The sequence below is a fragment of the Acanthaster planci genome, linkage group LG01 (genome assembly GCF_054643075.1).
Source record: "Acanthaster planci isolate LZ-2023a linkage group LG01, COTS_SCS, whole genome shotgun sequence".
Lineage (NCBI taxonomy): Eukaryota > Metazoa > Echinodermata > Asteroidea > Valvatida > Acanthasteridae > Acanthaster > Acanthaster planci.
The window spans coordinates 20,408,493-20,425,484 of NC_141777.1; the positions used below are offsets into that span (position 1 = coordinate 20,408,493).

The 16,992-nt window shown below is 38.7% G+C and overlaps 1 protein-coding gene across 2 annotated transcripts in view; it reads right to left on the bottom strand.

Moving 5' to 3' along the window:
- Nucleotides 1-6: 6 nt before the first annotated feature.
- LOC110982883 (adhesion G protein-coupled receptor L4-like) overlaps nt 7-16,992 on the bottom strand; it is a 40,099-nt gene continuing 23,113 nt past the window's right edge. For both annotated transcript variants that reach the window (XM_022241635.2, XM_022241634.2), the window contains 15 exons: nt 16,825-16,903; nt 14,470-14,572; nt 13,436-13,476; nt 12,405-12,516; nt 11,782-11,885; nt 10,503-10,605; nt 9,758-9,908; nt 8,593-8,659; nt 7,921-7,993; nt 7,236-7,321; nt 5,722-5,848; nt 4,920-4,961; nt 3,191-3,268; nt 2,350-2,389; nt 7-1,911 (listed from right to left, as the gene is read on the bottom strand). In XM_022241635.2, the coding sequence (XP_022097327.2) occupies nt 1,889-1,911; nt 2,350-2,389; nt 3,191-3,268; nt 4,920-4,961; nt 5,722-5,848; nt 7,236-7,321; nt 7,921-7,993; nt 8,593-8,659; nt 9,758-9,908; nt 10,503-10,605; nt 11,782-11,885; nt 12,405-12,516; nt 13,436-13,476; nt 14,470-14,572; nt 16,825-16,903 (1,229 nt within the window). In that variant the 3' untranslated portion in view covers nt 7-1,888. The remainder of the gene's footprint in view (nt 1,912-2,349; nt 2,390-3,190; nt 3,269-4,919; nt 4,962-5,721; nt 5,849-7,235; nt 7,322-7,920; nt 7,994-8,592; nt 8,660-9,757; nt 9,909-10,502; nt 10,606-11,781; nt 11,886-12,404; nt 12,517-13,435; nt 13,477-14,469; nt 14,573-16,824; nt 16,904-16,992) is intronic.

Consider the following 16,992-nt stretch of genomic DNA (forward strand, 5'->3'; position numbering starts at 1 on the left):
CCGTGCGAACACAATATCCCCCAGCAAAAATCGTGGATCCACCTCTTTTTTTAAGTGAATCATCTATCCAGCAAGGGGAGGATGATGCAATAATGGCTTACTATATTACAATTTCCCAGTAGTCTGACCCCCTCCAATCCAAACATTTCAATTTTACCCCAACGTTTTTATACGCAATTATTTTCTCCCTGTTCGCATCCACTTCTAAAGGGTGCAGAGATCTCACAAATTTAATAGCACAAGCGTTATGTAAGCGTAAAGGTGCTCTCTTTGGTACACTCTAACTACATTCATTAAAAGTGCAAATTACCACCTAATCCCATACATCGTTGAACTGAGAAACTAGTTATAAACTTGGTTACTGGTTGCATATTTTACACTGTTTGCCCGAACGTTCTTACAAACTCTTCTCTGCCCATTTCATTCTAAGTAGCATAATTTCTGATTGGTTTTAGCAAATTTGAGTTTTGCTAATTATGTCTTTCTTACCCAAGCGAATGTATGCCTACATGTTCTTATTTGCTTTAACAATTTTTTTAACCCAATTAAAACAGAAAAATTAAAGATATACAATTAGCATAAATATATTTCATTATAAATACAATGACATTTGAATTATTCTACAATAACTTTATTCTGTACGAAAAAACAATCATGAAGTAAACTTACACATTAAGCTATCTAATTACAACACAAGATTATTCATTCAACACATAATTTACTTAGCAAAGTCAATCCACACTTTTTGCCATAATTGTTTGGAGTGCAATGAGTATATCGCAGTCCCTTGTGCATGCAAACATGAACAAATTTTACAAAGTGACACTAACCAATTCACAGTTTAGAAAATACACTATATACATTTGACAGTATAATGACAGACGACTTTCACCCACTTTCCTCTTCCCCCCCCCCCGTGGGGGGGGGACAGGGGTTGCTTTTTCATCACTCTTCCTTTAATATTTTTCAATTGTCCATCCCCTCGATATGAGAAGTCACTAGTCTCGAGTGACCCCAACAAGTCATGAAAATTTGTTAGTAAGTTGTCAATCTGAAACCACTCAAAATTTGTTGATTTGGAAAAGTGTAGGTGTACCACCAGTGCAGTATCAAAATTTTAAAATTGAAGTTCAATTTGTTAAAAGATTTAATTTTGTTGTGCAATTACCTCCAACAGTAATTTTACTCTGCACAAACATCCACATGTGACTGTCAGCATGCACTTATCGTGAATAAAAGAAATTGGTCAAATTCGTGTGTATTCATTTTACAAACTAGTGTTACAACGATCTCAAAGTTATTTGATAATACAACTCTTAATTTAAAGCCTGGGTACTTTATACAGCCTTGAAATTTTTTTCACGATTTTCATATTTTCATATCACGCATTGCACTTACGACGTAAGCTGAATACAATTGCAAAACTTCAAAATTTCAACAGTTCAAAAATCTCGCAGAAACGGTGCAAAGTTAATAACCAAAAGTGTAGGATAAAATTAGCAATAATAAACAGCATTTGTCCAATATTTCTCACAAGGTGTAAGTAATTTGTGAGATGAGTGCCATAATTTACAAGCATATATTTAATTATATTCCAAGCTGAAACCATTCCAGAAGAAAATAGTTGTGTACTTACAGTTTTTACGTTCTCTAACAAATGTGTACATATAATTCTCTGGATATTCTGTGTAGTTAACAATACTTTCATAGGATTTAATTATTTGTAGATTTTTTAACATGTATTTATAGATCCATTATGTTTAAAATCAGGATTTTGATGGTGCATGCTCAGCCCAAATTTGGGTCACAAAATAGTGAGAGTCATCACTCCCCACTGGGTTGGGCACCACAAGGAACAGCCATCAGGTCCGGTGAAATTGCTATAGCCTTAATTGACGTTTGTCATGGTATCTGATGAAGAAAAAAGAAAGAGGCTGGAGGTTTTGCTTGAAACTGATTTAAACATTGTTTGGATTCTGGCCTGGCATACAACAACTTGCCAGAACGAACACAAGGATGTAGAAGGAAATGATAATCATTTATAAATGTTGCTTGGTTTAACAGAATTTTTCTTGACGTATCTATGCTTTCTATATATCAGCATATATCACAGGGACTTTCTCATTGACTGGGGTCTAGTGGAAAAGGGGATAAGGGGGTAAGAATTCCTGCAGAGAGGGCGGTCCCCCTTGCCATCCCTTGGCTACAGCACTAGCCTCTGGGGAGAATAGTTGACATGTAACTCATACTGCTACCTGGTTAAGTAAAATGATTAATGGTATCAAAAAATCAAGGTTTTTGTTTGTTTCTGAAGGATTGATTTCTTTACTGTAAGGTCATTTAACTTACCGTCAGTAGTGGTGTGATCTCTTGCGGTTTTTGATGGTTTCTGCAGAAAACAAAATGGACACATTATCTAAACTTATTCTCAGTCAACGCTCTGAGCTGTTCCATAGTCCTCCAAAAATCAGTTCGATTTTTTTTTTCTTACTCATGTTCCATTAATAAATTGTTAAGAATTACATGAACCTCTTGAGTTTCAGGATGTAATTTCCTGGGATTTTTTAATCTTTTTGTTTTTTGCTTTCATATCTTTTGAAATTTTGGATTTAACACTTTCATACAGTGGTCACAGACTGTGAATGCACAAGTGCTGGATTTCAACACCTATGCTTTCAGGGTGGCTACATGTAGCAAATGCTAAAGAACACCGGCAAAAGGAAAACCAACTATTTTCAACCTAGATCTCCCCCTGCGAAATTCTAGAACAAATGATTACAAAGGATCCCTTATGGTAATTGAATGCAGCTATTTTTATGAAAACTTTTCATGAAGACTTTTATTCTTACAAAACCAAACATTTTCTGATAGCTATTAACAGGGGCTAGACTATGATCTGACATAGTTAGGAGTCACCTATCCAACAATAATTTGAAGAAAAAACCTCTAAAGTGTGTGTTACCAAGAATCTGGCCAAATCTTGACTAATCCACTGTGTCTGAATCATGTGGCTGTGGCTGGAGATAACACACAAACCTATAAACCTAAGCTAGTGGCTTTATCTATTTCGCCTAGGCTCATACATTATTTCTAGCTGTCCCTAGCTCCAAGTACCTGATTAGAACTAGAGTACTGAACTTTGTGTTTGGTAAGACACTAACAGGTTTTGACCCCTGCTTAAGTAACTCACCGTCATTTTCGTGAGGTGGGTTGAGGAATCCTTACTTGCCGCAATCTTGTTGCGTGTCTTGACGTACGCCTGCCTCACCTGAAAGCGTTGACACCAAGGCTCACAAAATCAATTTAGAACGATAACAAAGACAAGCATATGCCATCCTTTTGCACCAGACATCTGCTGGCATGTAAAAACAGCACAAACAAAATCACCTTCTCATTACCCCCACTGCTTTTTTTGGAGAAGTGGTGGCTCTGTTAGGCCCCAGGATCTGCCAACACCTATAACACCTATAAACGTCAAGACTGTTTGACCATTCCTGTTGGTTAAAAGTCCATCAGTGCATGTGCAGTGGTTTCCAACCACTGAAGACACCACCAAGAGCCACATGCTGCATCATAAATATCCATGTGAGATGTTTACCATTGCGCACATGACAAACACATCTTATAATAGGCTTGCATTGGCCATGGGGGTTTCAAAAAGTTATAGGATGGCAAAATATAATCTGCAGTTGATGGGAAATATGACATCAATTCTTCACATATCCCCACCTTTTAACACCAAAAGGCATATATGAATTAGAAAAATTATAGTGCACTGGAAAATATTTCTGAGCGACATTGACAGCCAGCTACAATCCTGGGTAAAATTGTAGGGACACTTGGCAATAGCCATCTGCTCTCCAGCCCCCTCCCCCACTCCCCCCCGGTCAATGTTGTCATGTCCAACCCGAAAGCAGACTGCCTGCATAGATCCAACATTGAAAAGGGGCCTGGGGGTTGGAGGCCCAACTAGATTTGTCCAGGATTGTAGATCAAGGTCTTGTCATTCACTGAAGAATTTTATTGCAAACTGCAATCAATGCTATTTCCTTTCCATTTTGAATCCAAACCTCTCCAGTTGCTTCAAGTTAGTATCAACAGGGTTTTTAAACACAACTCAATTAATACGGTGAAAAAAATGTTTAGGGACATGAGGAACACAAGTTTCTTAACATGGAGTAAAAGAGTGATAGAAAAGTTTAATCAGTTAGTTTTCATTCTTGTAAATTTAATGTATATCAAAGTTTCATATAGGAATGGGTAAAATGGTCTTGGGTATTTAGAATATTACAGAATAGAAATAATGCATTTTTGAATAAATGAAAAAGAAAACTATTGAATTTTTTAATTGTAGTAGTCAGATCCCAAACCAGTTTTAAATCACATGTTCAAAACTGCCCCAGCATGCTACTTCCCCAGTAACAATTATGTGCCATCTTCAGTCCCCTAATCGAATAGATAAAAGAAAGAATAAACTCAGAAACCAAGGAAAAACAAAACAAGTATGTTATAAAAAGTCGATGAAATATAAAACATGTGCCCATATCACTACCATGTCCAAATTCAAGAAATACAGTTTGTCCCTCAAAAATGGTGCACGCAAGTACTGTCCATTTCAAATATACAATGTCGGCTTGCAGTGTTTTTAATTTACATGGTTTTTGGCTTGAAACTTTCAATTTCACCTGTTTCCAGAGATATGCTGTCATAAGCACAAGCGCTCAATTCTGAGTTGGTGCCGCTTTTGCCAAGACAGAACATATCTGCCACCTTGCGCACTCATCTCATGAAATGTCCTGATTAAAATGGAAAGAGTGGACCATTTGGGGAAACATGTACCCTTCCACTTTTCTGTGGATGACACCAATTTGAAAGTCTGGGGCATAGCATACGAGGTGAAGGTGATAAAGCAGACTTACCTCATCATTGAAAACGACATGAAAGAAGAAGATGAACAGCCCCTGCACGAAGGAATGAGAGATGAACTTATGTTAAAATTCTTTTCAAATTTAACTGTAAATGGTCTCAGACTTTTTCTCCTCAGAAATGCCCTTAAGATCTTAGCTGATCCACATCAAATCTTTTGAAACCTAATGTATGTGTAAAGATGTCCTTTATAAATACATTTGTAAAGTTTCAAATCAATCCAATATAGGGTTTTGTTTCTTTGAGGTCATGTTATAGTCTGTACTGCCATGTGAGGCTGCCTGTGCACTGAGTACCCAAAGGGAAAAGCTAACATTTTCTGGCAGTCTTGAAAAAATGGGCACCTTCACCGTAGCTCTGATGTTCATAAATTGGTTTCAAAGTGACTTTTAGACATCATCAACAGAAAATGGATTGGCACCATAAAATGCATTGCATGTGGTAACTTTGGGGAAAATATTGGGAGGGCGGATTCTCAGCTCTTTTGTAGGGTTAAAAATGCTCGTAGCTTGAATACTTGTGAAGTTGTTTTGTTTGCCAAATCTGAGACAGGAAATGAGACTTAGCAGTTGGATTTAAAGAAATAAATTCTCTACTGTACATGTAACCAATTATCTTGGATTGTAATATGAATTATCTTTCATCCACAGTTTTGCAGAAAGTCCTGGCTTGACACAAAATTCTGCCTGTGTAAATGTGCATGAGACAAGCAATGGTCTCCCTTACAACAATATACCATCATAAAGACTTTAAACCAGTCTGGGTCACTACTGAACACCGACTCACAAAACCCACCTGCAGGCAGTTGAAAATAACAAAGAGATAGGCAAAAACCGTGCTATCTTTGATGATGAGCAGCAAGCCAAACAGCCAGGTCAGGCCCAGGATGGGTGTCATCACAACGACAGCCTTCATGCCTGACCTGATCATTGACAAAAATAAAACAAACAAAGAACACAGGAATCAGAATTAGAAGTTTAACCAACATTGACAAAATAAAGCCAATGTGGAAAATGCATGGATAAAACTTACTGTAACACCTCAACCACAGAAATCTGTCTCAGATTTGAAAGAAAAACATGCCAACCAATGAGATCTTCTACTTTTGCCATGCTTCTCTAAACAGATTATGTGACATACAAGGGCATCCACATCCTTACTCTGAACACGCACTTGACACATTACAACCAGAGTATATGTGACTGGAGTTCCAAATAGGCCTCTTGTGTACAGAAACATGTCCAGAGGGGGTGTTTGGGGGTTCAAACCCCCTCCATTTATTGACAATTTTTTTAAGAGCCCTACTCTAAAGGATGAAAGATCCCCCCCAAAGCGTAGAACTATAGGGGTCTTAGTTTGTGTGTATGGTTTAGGACAAAAAACAAAGAGATCGATTGGATTACCAACAGTGACAGCTAATCCTTCCCCCTTGTACAAACAAAACTTCCTGAAAACCCCCGAGCAAAAATCCTGCATCTGTGCTTTGTATGCATGCGTTTCTGATGCACGACATACATGGTAGGGTTGAAAGATCTTGGGGAATTTCTCAAATCTCATATCTGAATTGAGAGGCACATTTTTTTGTAATCAGAATTGATAGGATATCTCTATGACTACAAAGAATTTGCACAACAGTGATGACCTTCACTAGTTACAGCACAGGAAAAACTATCTAGCCTCCCTTGTTCTTTCAATGAGCATAGGAGCAGATTCAGAACCCATTTTTTTGGGGGGGGTTAAGGGTGGAAAATTTGGAACTTTTTTTCCATGTAACCATTTATGATCTCTCTGAGGGGCAAGCTACATCTTGGAGCTTCTCATACACTTTGGGGACAAAGAGAAATTAATAAGCCCCCAAAAAAGCCTTTTGCTCATTATTTGTCAATAAAAATTCTGGCCCCAGGGGGTGGGGGAAGGGGAACTCATTACCCCCCTTGGGGCTCGGCTTTGAGTGTGCACTGCACTGCCCATCCAATTTGTTTCGGGAAAACAAAAGGCTGAGAATAAAACCTTGCGAGGCTAGGTTTACTATACCACTTGAAGCAGTCAACATTATAGATATCTGAGGGAGTACTATTAATTTACACTGCACAAGGATTGATACATGGGCCTGAAAATGTAATTTATTTGTGTAATTTGTATACACCAAATGTGGAGCAAGACCAAAAGGCTAAATTCTGGAGCATTTTTTAGCTCACTTTGGGAAGGAAACCAAATTCCAAAGGGGCAAAAAGGATCCACCGATGAAATGAATATATTAATCATGCTCTACTTTAACTGGATGAATTTCCTTAAAGTCTGGCGCTCACTTGATCTTGTCCTTTTCAGACTTATCTTTGTTGACCTTCACTGACATAAACACGTGCAACACCATGCACATCACCACCAAATTGACCTGAAAAGTAAAAAAAAAAATCTGGATGGTGAAAGATTTAATAACAAACGACAGTAATCTTACATCAGGGCTGGCTGAGGACAGATCTATCACAGAGATAGTAGTGATCACTTGTAAATAGCAAAACTTCTGTGCAATAAATGTTTAACTAACAAGTTTCAACTATTGTCAACCAGCAACAAATTTCCTCTATTGGCATGGGCTTTTTATCAGCATATCTACAAAACCCCTGAACAGTGTCATTTGGACATTTGAAACCACAGTCAATCTGCCAACTGAGGGATCCAAATGGTAGCACCCCCAAATTTGAATACTGAGCTGTAGGAGACAGTCTTTAATCACTATAAACTATGCCCTGCTCATATCTTTGGTTTCATTACCATCTTGGCACCCTCCCATTGCAACTGCACATGCACCCTCCAATTTTTGTGATGACTGGATCCAGGCAGTGACTTTTCACATGTGACTGGTCACCATTTAATCACTCGAGTAATAAAAAGTTTTCTGCGAGGCTCACTGAATTAAAGGTTTGATTCCTTTAGTATATAAGCAAGCAACATAGGCTACAAAGTTCATCATGTAAAATAATGTTCACTTACTGCCAATACAAAGTAGGCCGGTCCAAGGAAGGCAACCAGAGCACCAGCTCCAGATTTAACGGAAATCCAACAACTGAAACGCGAAATAAAAAAGAACAAAAATGAAAAGAAAAGAAACTCACTGACAATGTAAAATGTACATATCAAACTAAATTTCACTGTACCATTTTTCATGGGTGTCATGAATGGGTAAGGAGAAGGGCACTTGCCTCGGAAAAAAAAGTTGAAATATGAAAAAAAAGTAAAAGAAATAAAAGAAATAGAGAAGAAAAGGGATGAAAATTACCAAACTGCTTGAAAAACGACCCCCAAACTGACCTCCTCCTGCTCTTAAATGTTTATTATGGTTTTAGGTGATAGGTGCTTTACCATCCCTAGACCCCTTCCTCCCCCCCAAAAAAAAATGGTTCCCCTGGGAGAAAATCCTGGCCTCACCAACATCAGTGCTAATCCATCATGTCCATCACTAGTCACTCACAGTCATAAGCCACACCACCAACTATTCATGAACTGTGACAGGGGTAATCCTTTGCCATTTCAAGACTGGTCTGTGATAGGGCTTGTGATTTGACTTGTCAACAACGCTGCACTGTGTGACACAAGTTTTTCTTGTGAAGAGACAGGGTCGTGTTTCCTTTAACACTGTGAAGAGAAGTTAGTCAAAACACTCACATCTCGCCCACTCCGTAATCCATGTGCCTTATGCCAAAGCTGATGGCCACAATTACCAGTGGAACACCTTAACAAGTATAGAAAGATGGAAAACTCATATCATATTTACACACTTCAAACTCTTTATGTTTGAAAACTACGAATGTACGATTCAGGGCACTGCACAAACCCATGTGGGAGTTTTTTTGTTGCCAGCGTATAATCATTTTTAAAACCATCTGACAGATGATAGCAAAGGATATGTTTATTTCAACAACACTGATAGTAATATAAAGTTTGTTTTTCCAGTTGGGTAATTCCAGAAATTAGGGGTCCAAAACTGTGACATTTTCGTGTCCCTGTTACATCTGACCTTTGTTATTTGACATGGAAATATCACCGGGCTTGATATCAAATTATTACTATTTGTTTGGCGGGTAATTTGCATTAATTCAGCACTCTCGGTAATTAGAAAATGTGTTCTGAACTTACAAAATCATATGTCAGATATGATGGGGACACGAAAAGAAATAGACCCCTAATTTCTGGAATTACCCAGTTGTCTTTTGTGCTGGAGCTTATCATCACTACCAATGTATTAAGCAATGATTAATATGCACTGTCAGTCCAGAAGAGAAGTTACAGTGTACGAATTGGGGCCTAAGCTGTTGAAGCCCATTTCAGGCATTTATATATATCCTACATGCACATGTATGAAAATGATCACCACCACACCCTTTGACTTACTACCACACCCTTTGACTTACTACCACACCCTTTGACTTACTACCACACCCTTTGACTTACTACCACACCCTTTGACTTACTACCACACCCTTTGACTTACTACCACACCCTTTGACTTACTACCACACCCTTTGACTTACTACCACACCCTTTGACTTACTACCACACCCTTTGACTTACTACCACACCTTTGACTTACTACCACACCCTTTGACTTACTACCACACCCTTTGACTTACTACCACACCCTTTGACTTACTACCACACCCTTTGACTTACTACCACACCCTTTCACTTACTACCACACCCTTTGACTTACTACCACACCCTTTCACTTACTACCACACCCTTTCACTTACTACCACACCCTTTCGCTTACTACCACACCCTTTGACTCACTACCACACCCTTTGACTTACTACCACACCCCTTCACTTACCCCAGCCAAAGAGGCAGTAGTAGATCAGGTCAATCCCGCCCTTGAGGGCACGGCGTACTTTCATGTACATGTGCACCCCTTGGATGAAGATCCAAAAGAACACGGCCAGAAAGAAATAGTGCGTCAGACCGGCCACCACTTTGCATAAGGTCTGAACGGAAAGGAGCCATATATTATTGAAACAAATTTGCAACATTATGACAATAACCTTGTGAGAGTTCAGTTCAGTTCATATCTTTTATTTGTTACCAACACATCCCGTAGATGGACAGATTGAATTATTGAACATATTATCAAGAGCTTGTCGAGTAGAGGCCTCACTGAGTGAAGTTAACAAAGGAGATTTACAGTTACAAGTGCACTTATACATCATTTGCTAATCTTTCTCAGCTCTTTAAACCCAAAAGTTAATAGCTGGATTTACAGCTTTCTCCAGGCCCTATATAGGCATCACTGTTACGCAGGGTGGGGTGTATTCCGTCCAAGGGACTAGCACCAATTTGATAGACTGGTAAGTGCCGCAGCTTGACCATGCATGTTGATGTCAAGCATGTACTGAGCATGTTACATGAAACAGGAAGCTTTAGAAGCTGACTGGGTCTGTGCATGTCAGAATGACAACAGAATACCACATGCATTTTATACATAAAAGTGGCTGATCTGAGAGGTGGGGGGCAATTATAAGAAGGGGATGCCCCAAAATGGAGGTGAACCAGCCAGCAAGTGAGATCTATTATGTACTCACTGACGAGTTGCTCACGATGCTTCCAACGAGAAACATAGAATGAGCAATGAGCAAGGCAGCTGCAGTGTGCTTCAAGATGCTGATACGAGTACTGGTCAACTGCCTATAAATGAAGGAAGGAATGCAGGATCCTAAGATGCATCAGAGTATAAACTAAACATGTCACTGATACCATATAAAAATTTTCTCACAAGTTTTGGTGACTTTCTCAGTTTTAACTAAAAGTTTAGACAAATCAAGTGCAAAAGGTTAAAAAAGTATAAAGTCCAAAGTTGTTGAGACCGGCAAAAGGCCACACACAAGATAAGTGGCATGACCAGTCACTAAACCATTCCCAAAACTAGTCACAAGATCGATCAAAAAATCCCTCAAGAGTAACAGGGGGAGAATAACAGAGGAATGCTTTTGTTGCAGTTCACTTTTTCCCATTTTTGTCACTTTATTTGTCCTTTGCCTCTACTTTTTAAACAGTCATCGTTCAAATTTTTTGTTTCTGCATACACTGCACCAACTGCACCAAACCATGGATCATTTACCCAGGGATGTGCAACTTAAGTTCAGAGCTGGTTCAGTGCGTGTTTCGGCCGGCACAATAACAAAGCAGAAATTAAGTTGGATTATGTAACACTTTCTCTAATAATAAAACATATATTCCTGTCTACCACTTGGTTTTCTTGTAATATTTTAAGTCAGGGTACACCCTTTCTAAAATATGCTGATCAAGATATTTCATCCTATACATTCTGAGAAAAGTGTACCACAAAATTGGGGAATTTTGCCTCATTAGAACTTCATTTCTCCTTGAAATCGATAAATGAAGAAGATTTATTTGTCAAAACGAATAGATTTAAGCACCGCGTCAGCGCGTCATCTCGGCATAACCACGGCTGCACTGTACATGCTGCATGCTGCAACGGGTGTCATGTGGTCGCGAGTTTTTCGAGAAAGACGAGAGCGCCTTCGGGGGTAATAACAATCTGTAACACGCATGCAACCAAGGTCGCACATGCGTTTGCACTGGGGCCACTCGCGGTTGCACATCCCTGGGTAAATGGTCCGTGACCAAACCCAACATGACAATGCCAGAGCAATACAGGCATTTCACCATAGTGCACCTCCAAGAGTTTGCAACGCGTTGACCAATCACACTGCGTGCATTGTGATTGGTCGATGCTTTTCAAACTCTTGGAGTTGCACTATTGTGAATCGCCCATATTTATGGTTTGGATTTCAACTTGAGTGTATAAGCATGACAACCATTTAACAAATGAGAACTCACCTCAGGACATTGAGAATGATGAGCGTGAGAAGCAAGCAGATGATGGAGATAGTCAATCCAAGATAGGTTAGAACATCCAGGGCGACAGTATCCCCTTTAGACAACTGAAACACAGTGGAGAGAGACACAATGGGTAAACTGTAATGCATGACTAAATATGTACCAGGAATTCAAGTGGAGAATAAATTAAGGGACGACCAAATCCTCAAATGCCTCATCTGGACACCAAAATTCACTAGGTACCTCTTATGCCTAATTGTGAGCTAACGCACCTTAACCTTATATTGCAACTTTGCATTTCATATTTTCTGTACTTGATTATTTGGTTTCTGATCATCAAAACTTTGAGAGGACGAAAAAGTAATATTATCTTTCTTCCACACTAGTTGGGACAATCTGTCGCCCCAATAAGGTAATTACTTTTGAATCACTGCATTGTAATGGTGCCCTTTTTGCAGTCTGGTGGTACATGTCTGCTTTGTATCTGATGGTGTTGTTATGTTATTAGTTGGCCTTGAGGTAACTATTTAGTTGTGCACAGTGATTTTAACAGTTAGTTTTATAGATATGACATGTGACACTCTATGATTAACAGCAACAGAGATGAAGAACAGAGTTCTTACATTCAACGGATTGGGCGAGACCAGCACAGCAAAGTTGGTCAAATGGCTGCATGAGCAAACAGTACTTGTGGTCTTGCTTAATGTGGTGCAGCCGTCTGTTGACCAAACAGAGCTGTGAAGATGGAAACATGATGCCTTTTATAGCAACTGTAGTCACACAGAGTCTTTGAAATGTCTTCCCCATGTCCCACATGACCTTTGTTGACCTTTTTCTTGTCCCAAATCAAACTGAGTTTTTAAAACTTCTAGGAAACAACAAAAATTGTATAAGGCTGCCTTTTCAACTAATGACAAACCAATCCATAAGTTGGCAGCAGGTTTTCAAAATGAAACTTACCGATAATGATGCATAATAAGATAACGTTTTCCCCTATTGGACAATGGCAGACTCACAACCAACTTTTCAGGGGAATTTTTCTTTTGGGGCCAAAAATTTAATTCTTTTTAAGTCACCTTTTGCAGTCTTTCCGAGGTGTTGGGCTAAATTGGGGGACTTTTTTTACACACTTCGAAGGAAAGCCAATGATATTATCCAAAATTCACCTCTGTCTCTTTTTTTTTAAACTAAAAAAATGACCCTTAGGTGGGAGGGATGACCCCCATTAGCACCCCCATTCATCCTTAACAAGTGAGTGACATAGAAAAACCTGTCAACCTTTAGCAGCCATTAAGGTTTTGAAATGTCAGTTGTAAGTTTGCAGTGGCAGATAATCTCTTTTGGAGGTTACTATGAGTCTGAGAAGAATTGTGAACTCAGTGTTTCAATCTGATACACTGTTCCAATTTAAATGGAATTAACCGAGTCTCCTCAAAACCTAAAAAAATCCCCTCACACCAGAGATTACCGAATGTATGTAGCATTTACATTAAATTTAGGAGTAATGTACTTTTATTGTCTTATCTTGGAAACTGAATAAGAAACGTAACCCGAGAGCCAAGTGTGCAAGTCTGTCATGTGGACTTAGAAACAACAACGATAAGATGAATCACTAATGTAATAAAGGCATAATAAAAAGATTCGGGGAACTCACTCTTTGAGGAATGCACATTTAGCAATTTTGTCACCAGCAACCTAAAAATGATAAGACAACAAATGATCAGCATAATGTTGCATCAGTAGTTATGTCAACTCTCTTTTCATTATTTTCTGTGTGTTTATGCTCATCATCAGAATAAATCATCAAAGTATTTTGGATTAATGCTAAATAATCAACTGTAATTACAATCTCATGTGAGACGTTAGTACATCATACCAAAAAGAAAGTATGGGGGTTGAGCCCAGCCCAAAAAGCTCTCATACAGGACTGAATATGTATGGAACTTATCAACTGACATCATTGATTTGCAGCAGGCAGCTTGAAAATGCAACATAAAGTAAGGTGAAGTACTTAATAAAGTAAAATGCAGTGTTGTAGTCGAGTACTTTTTCCGAGTACCAAGTACTGCCGAGTACTTTGACTGCCGAGTACAAAGACAGGTCAAGTACTTTGCCATCCGAGTACAAGTACTTCTAATTCTGAGTACTTGGAACCAGACTACCAATGCCTAAGTAAATTGCGGGACCAATCTGGAGTACAACAATATAATTCGTGTATGTGATTGGTTAAGTATGCCCACAGATGGCAAATGGGGCGTATACATTAATGGTTCCACATTTGGCCTTCTTTTTGTCAGAACTGTATCGAATATTCAGCTTATGTTACTTTTAAGCAAATAAAATGTGGTTCACAGGCAGGGTTAGTCCCCTATGGATTGTAAAGTGACGAACTAGTTCCCCAGATGTCTTTTACCCATGAATTTTGCAGGCAGATCCTACCCAAGATCTTTTAGGATAAAAAACTTTGGTATGAACGAGGACCATTTTGTCCAGAGAGCAGACCCAGAACCTCCAGTTTCCTGCATATCTGAACAAGACGAGAAGCCTAAACAGTGCATAAAAACTGCCACCCAAAAGCATCTGGGACAAGTTTACCTGAATAATATGCAAGACATGAGATAGTTTCTTAAGACATTATGTTACCAATCAGAGGAGTACTAGTGCACCCAACCACACCTGATGCCTCACCTCTGAATGGGAGATTTCAATCTGCACATTGTCCTTGAAGTCAGTTAGTGAACTGGCATTGATGACGATACCAACCAGCAAACTGTGCACAGTGGCCCTATCCCTGTAATGAAGATGAAAAATAGACTGATTGTTCTTTGATCATGCACACCACAAGAATAAACAATCACACATTGGTGATAAACAAATTAAACCACCAAACACCGCACATTAAATAACAGAGGACAGGAACACAACTGACAAGTTTCCATTCTTCTGAATTAAAGTGCAGAATTTTCCTTGAAACAGTTTTTAACACCATTATGATATTAAACTTGTGCTAACTTAAAATCTACCTTATTGAAAAAATTTTCCCAAAAATTTGCCCAACCTAAAAATGGATTGAAGTTTCTCTTAAAAAGTGCTGAGTCATGGTGAATTGCACTTTATCTTTTGGTCACATTATATACTTTCCTCATTTTTTGGTATATAAGCAATCTTATCTGTCATTTACTAATTGAGGTATAAAATTTGCTTAGACTTTGGTCTCCAGGCCAGATTTTCAAAGAGCTGGGTCAAACATAGGTGTGGTGTTTTGTACATGTAGAATTCATGTGTTCCTTTTATGCGATATATATACCAGTATGTATAGACTAGTAGTACATGTACTATCCATCCTTTGAATAAATAAGCCAAAGAGTCCTGTTGAGGTTGACTTTATACCAGAGATGTTTTGTGGTCTGTAGCCTGGGCATAATGACCCGTAGCAGTACATTCAAGGCTGAACAAGAGCATATCAGTACATGCAATGTACACAATGTGCTCTTTATAAACTAACTAGATTGTACAGTAATTATGACTGGTTGTACCGCTCATAATGGCTCCATTTGCAAAGAACACCAGATCTGCTACAGACTGTGTAGACTAGAGTACTGCATTAAAGTGAACAAAAACTGAGCTGTGGTAAAGTGAAATGTTCCCAACAGAATAAACTTTGTAATGAGTTTATACCCAAGTGGCAACTACTAGAGATTGTGATTGGGCAGTGTGCTTCTATGTAAAATTCAGCCATATGTCTGTTGATGTCAGGTCCCAAATTAAGAGAGCCAACGAGTATGAGCCCGATCTTTAAAATTTTCTGCATATATCTGCTCATGTACATATAAATGCAAAGCTTTCCAATTCCCAGATTGCAGAGACAACTGTACCACAATCGATCACAGAGATAACTGCAAAACAGACTACAATTTTGTCCATGATTTAAACTAGGATTGTCGCAAAACGAGAAGTTTAATTTTTGTTTTCACAGAGGGGAAATTGTGACTTTGAAAAGTTACTTGAGACATCTCAAGCAGTTGACAAAATAGCACAGAAAGAAAGGAAGAGGAATGAAGAGAAGAAAATATAACGCTGAATTATGACTCAGAGAACAACCCTAAAAGGAGCCTGAAAGCATACCATCTACATGTACTTCATATCAAACAGGCTTTTCATTCTCACCAAGGAGAGAGGTGATTGAGGTAAAGAGCGGTAAACATGCCGGTAATATTGAATCTGAGCCCCACCACTGTGTGGAAATACAGCAAATAAACACAAAACTAGCCCAAGTTTGTGATGGGTATGGACTCAGTAACAGCCTGAGCAGCTGCTGCAACTGCAACATTCATTGATTTGAACATTGAATCCAAAGATGGCAATAATTGATCACCACAAACTGGCAAGGGAAAGGAAATGTCTTCGATGGTGAAAGTGTGATTGGAAGGAGAAAATCTGTAATTTTTACTTTGACAGAAAAAGAGATGCAGCTCTTTCTCAAAATAATTAGGTTTATAACAAATTCTGCCCAATCGAGGTCAGTCATAGAAGACTGCTGTGATTATTGCAGAGCCTGGAGGACATATGCATGTTACAGGCAGCAATGAACTACCAATGCTATTTACCCTCTCTGATGGTCATACTACAGTAAGTACAGACATCAGTCATTCAGTGGACAATTAGGAACAAAAAACATTCAAGGAACAGTTTTGAGCCATGCACACAGGAAGTGAGAGGTTTTAGAGCACTGATTCTAATTACTTTATTAAAAAAAATCAAAGAAAAACCAGAGAAAACTCAACCGAAAAAAAACAAACTAGAGATGAAAACCTTTTAAAAATAAGCTGGTTTACCATGACTCAGCACTTTTTTAGAGAAATTTCAATCCATTTTTAGGTTGGGCAAAGTTTTCTGGAATTTTTTGGTCAATATGGTAGGTCTTAAATATCATCAGAACATCACGTGTTTTACGCAGGCAAACTTTGCTTGTATGGTAAATAATGAAATCTCAATACACCTGTGGAGATGGATTGCTGAATAACTGGATTTCATGTCACTTACTTCACTCCCTCCAATGTTGAGGGAAGATGCTTCCGAATTCCTTGGTAGTATGAAGTTACAGCCAACCGGCCAGTTTGACCTGCAGTTTCAAAGAACAAAGAAAAATTGCTTACATAGATATCCACAACTCCACCTCATTATCATATGCTTAGAAAGTTTGGACAGCTT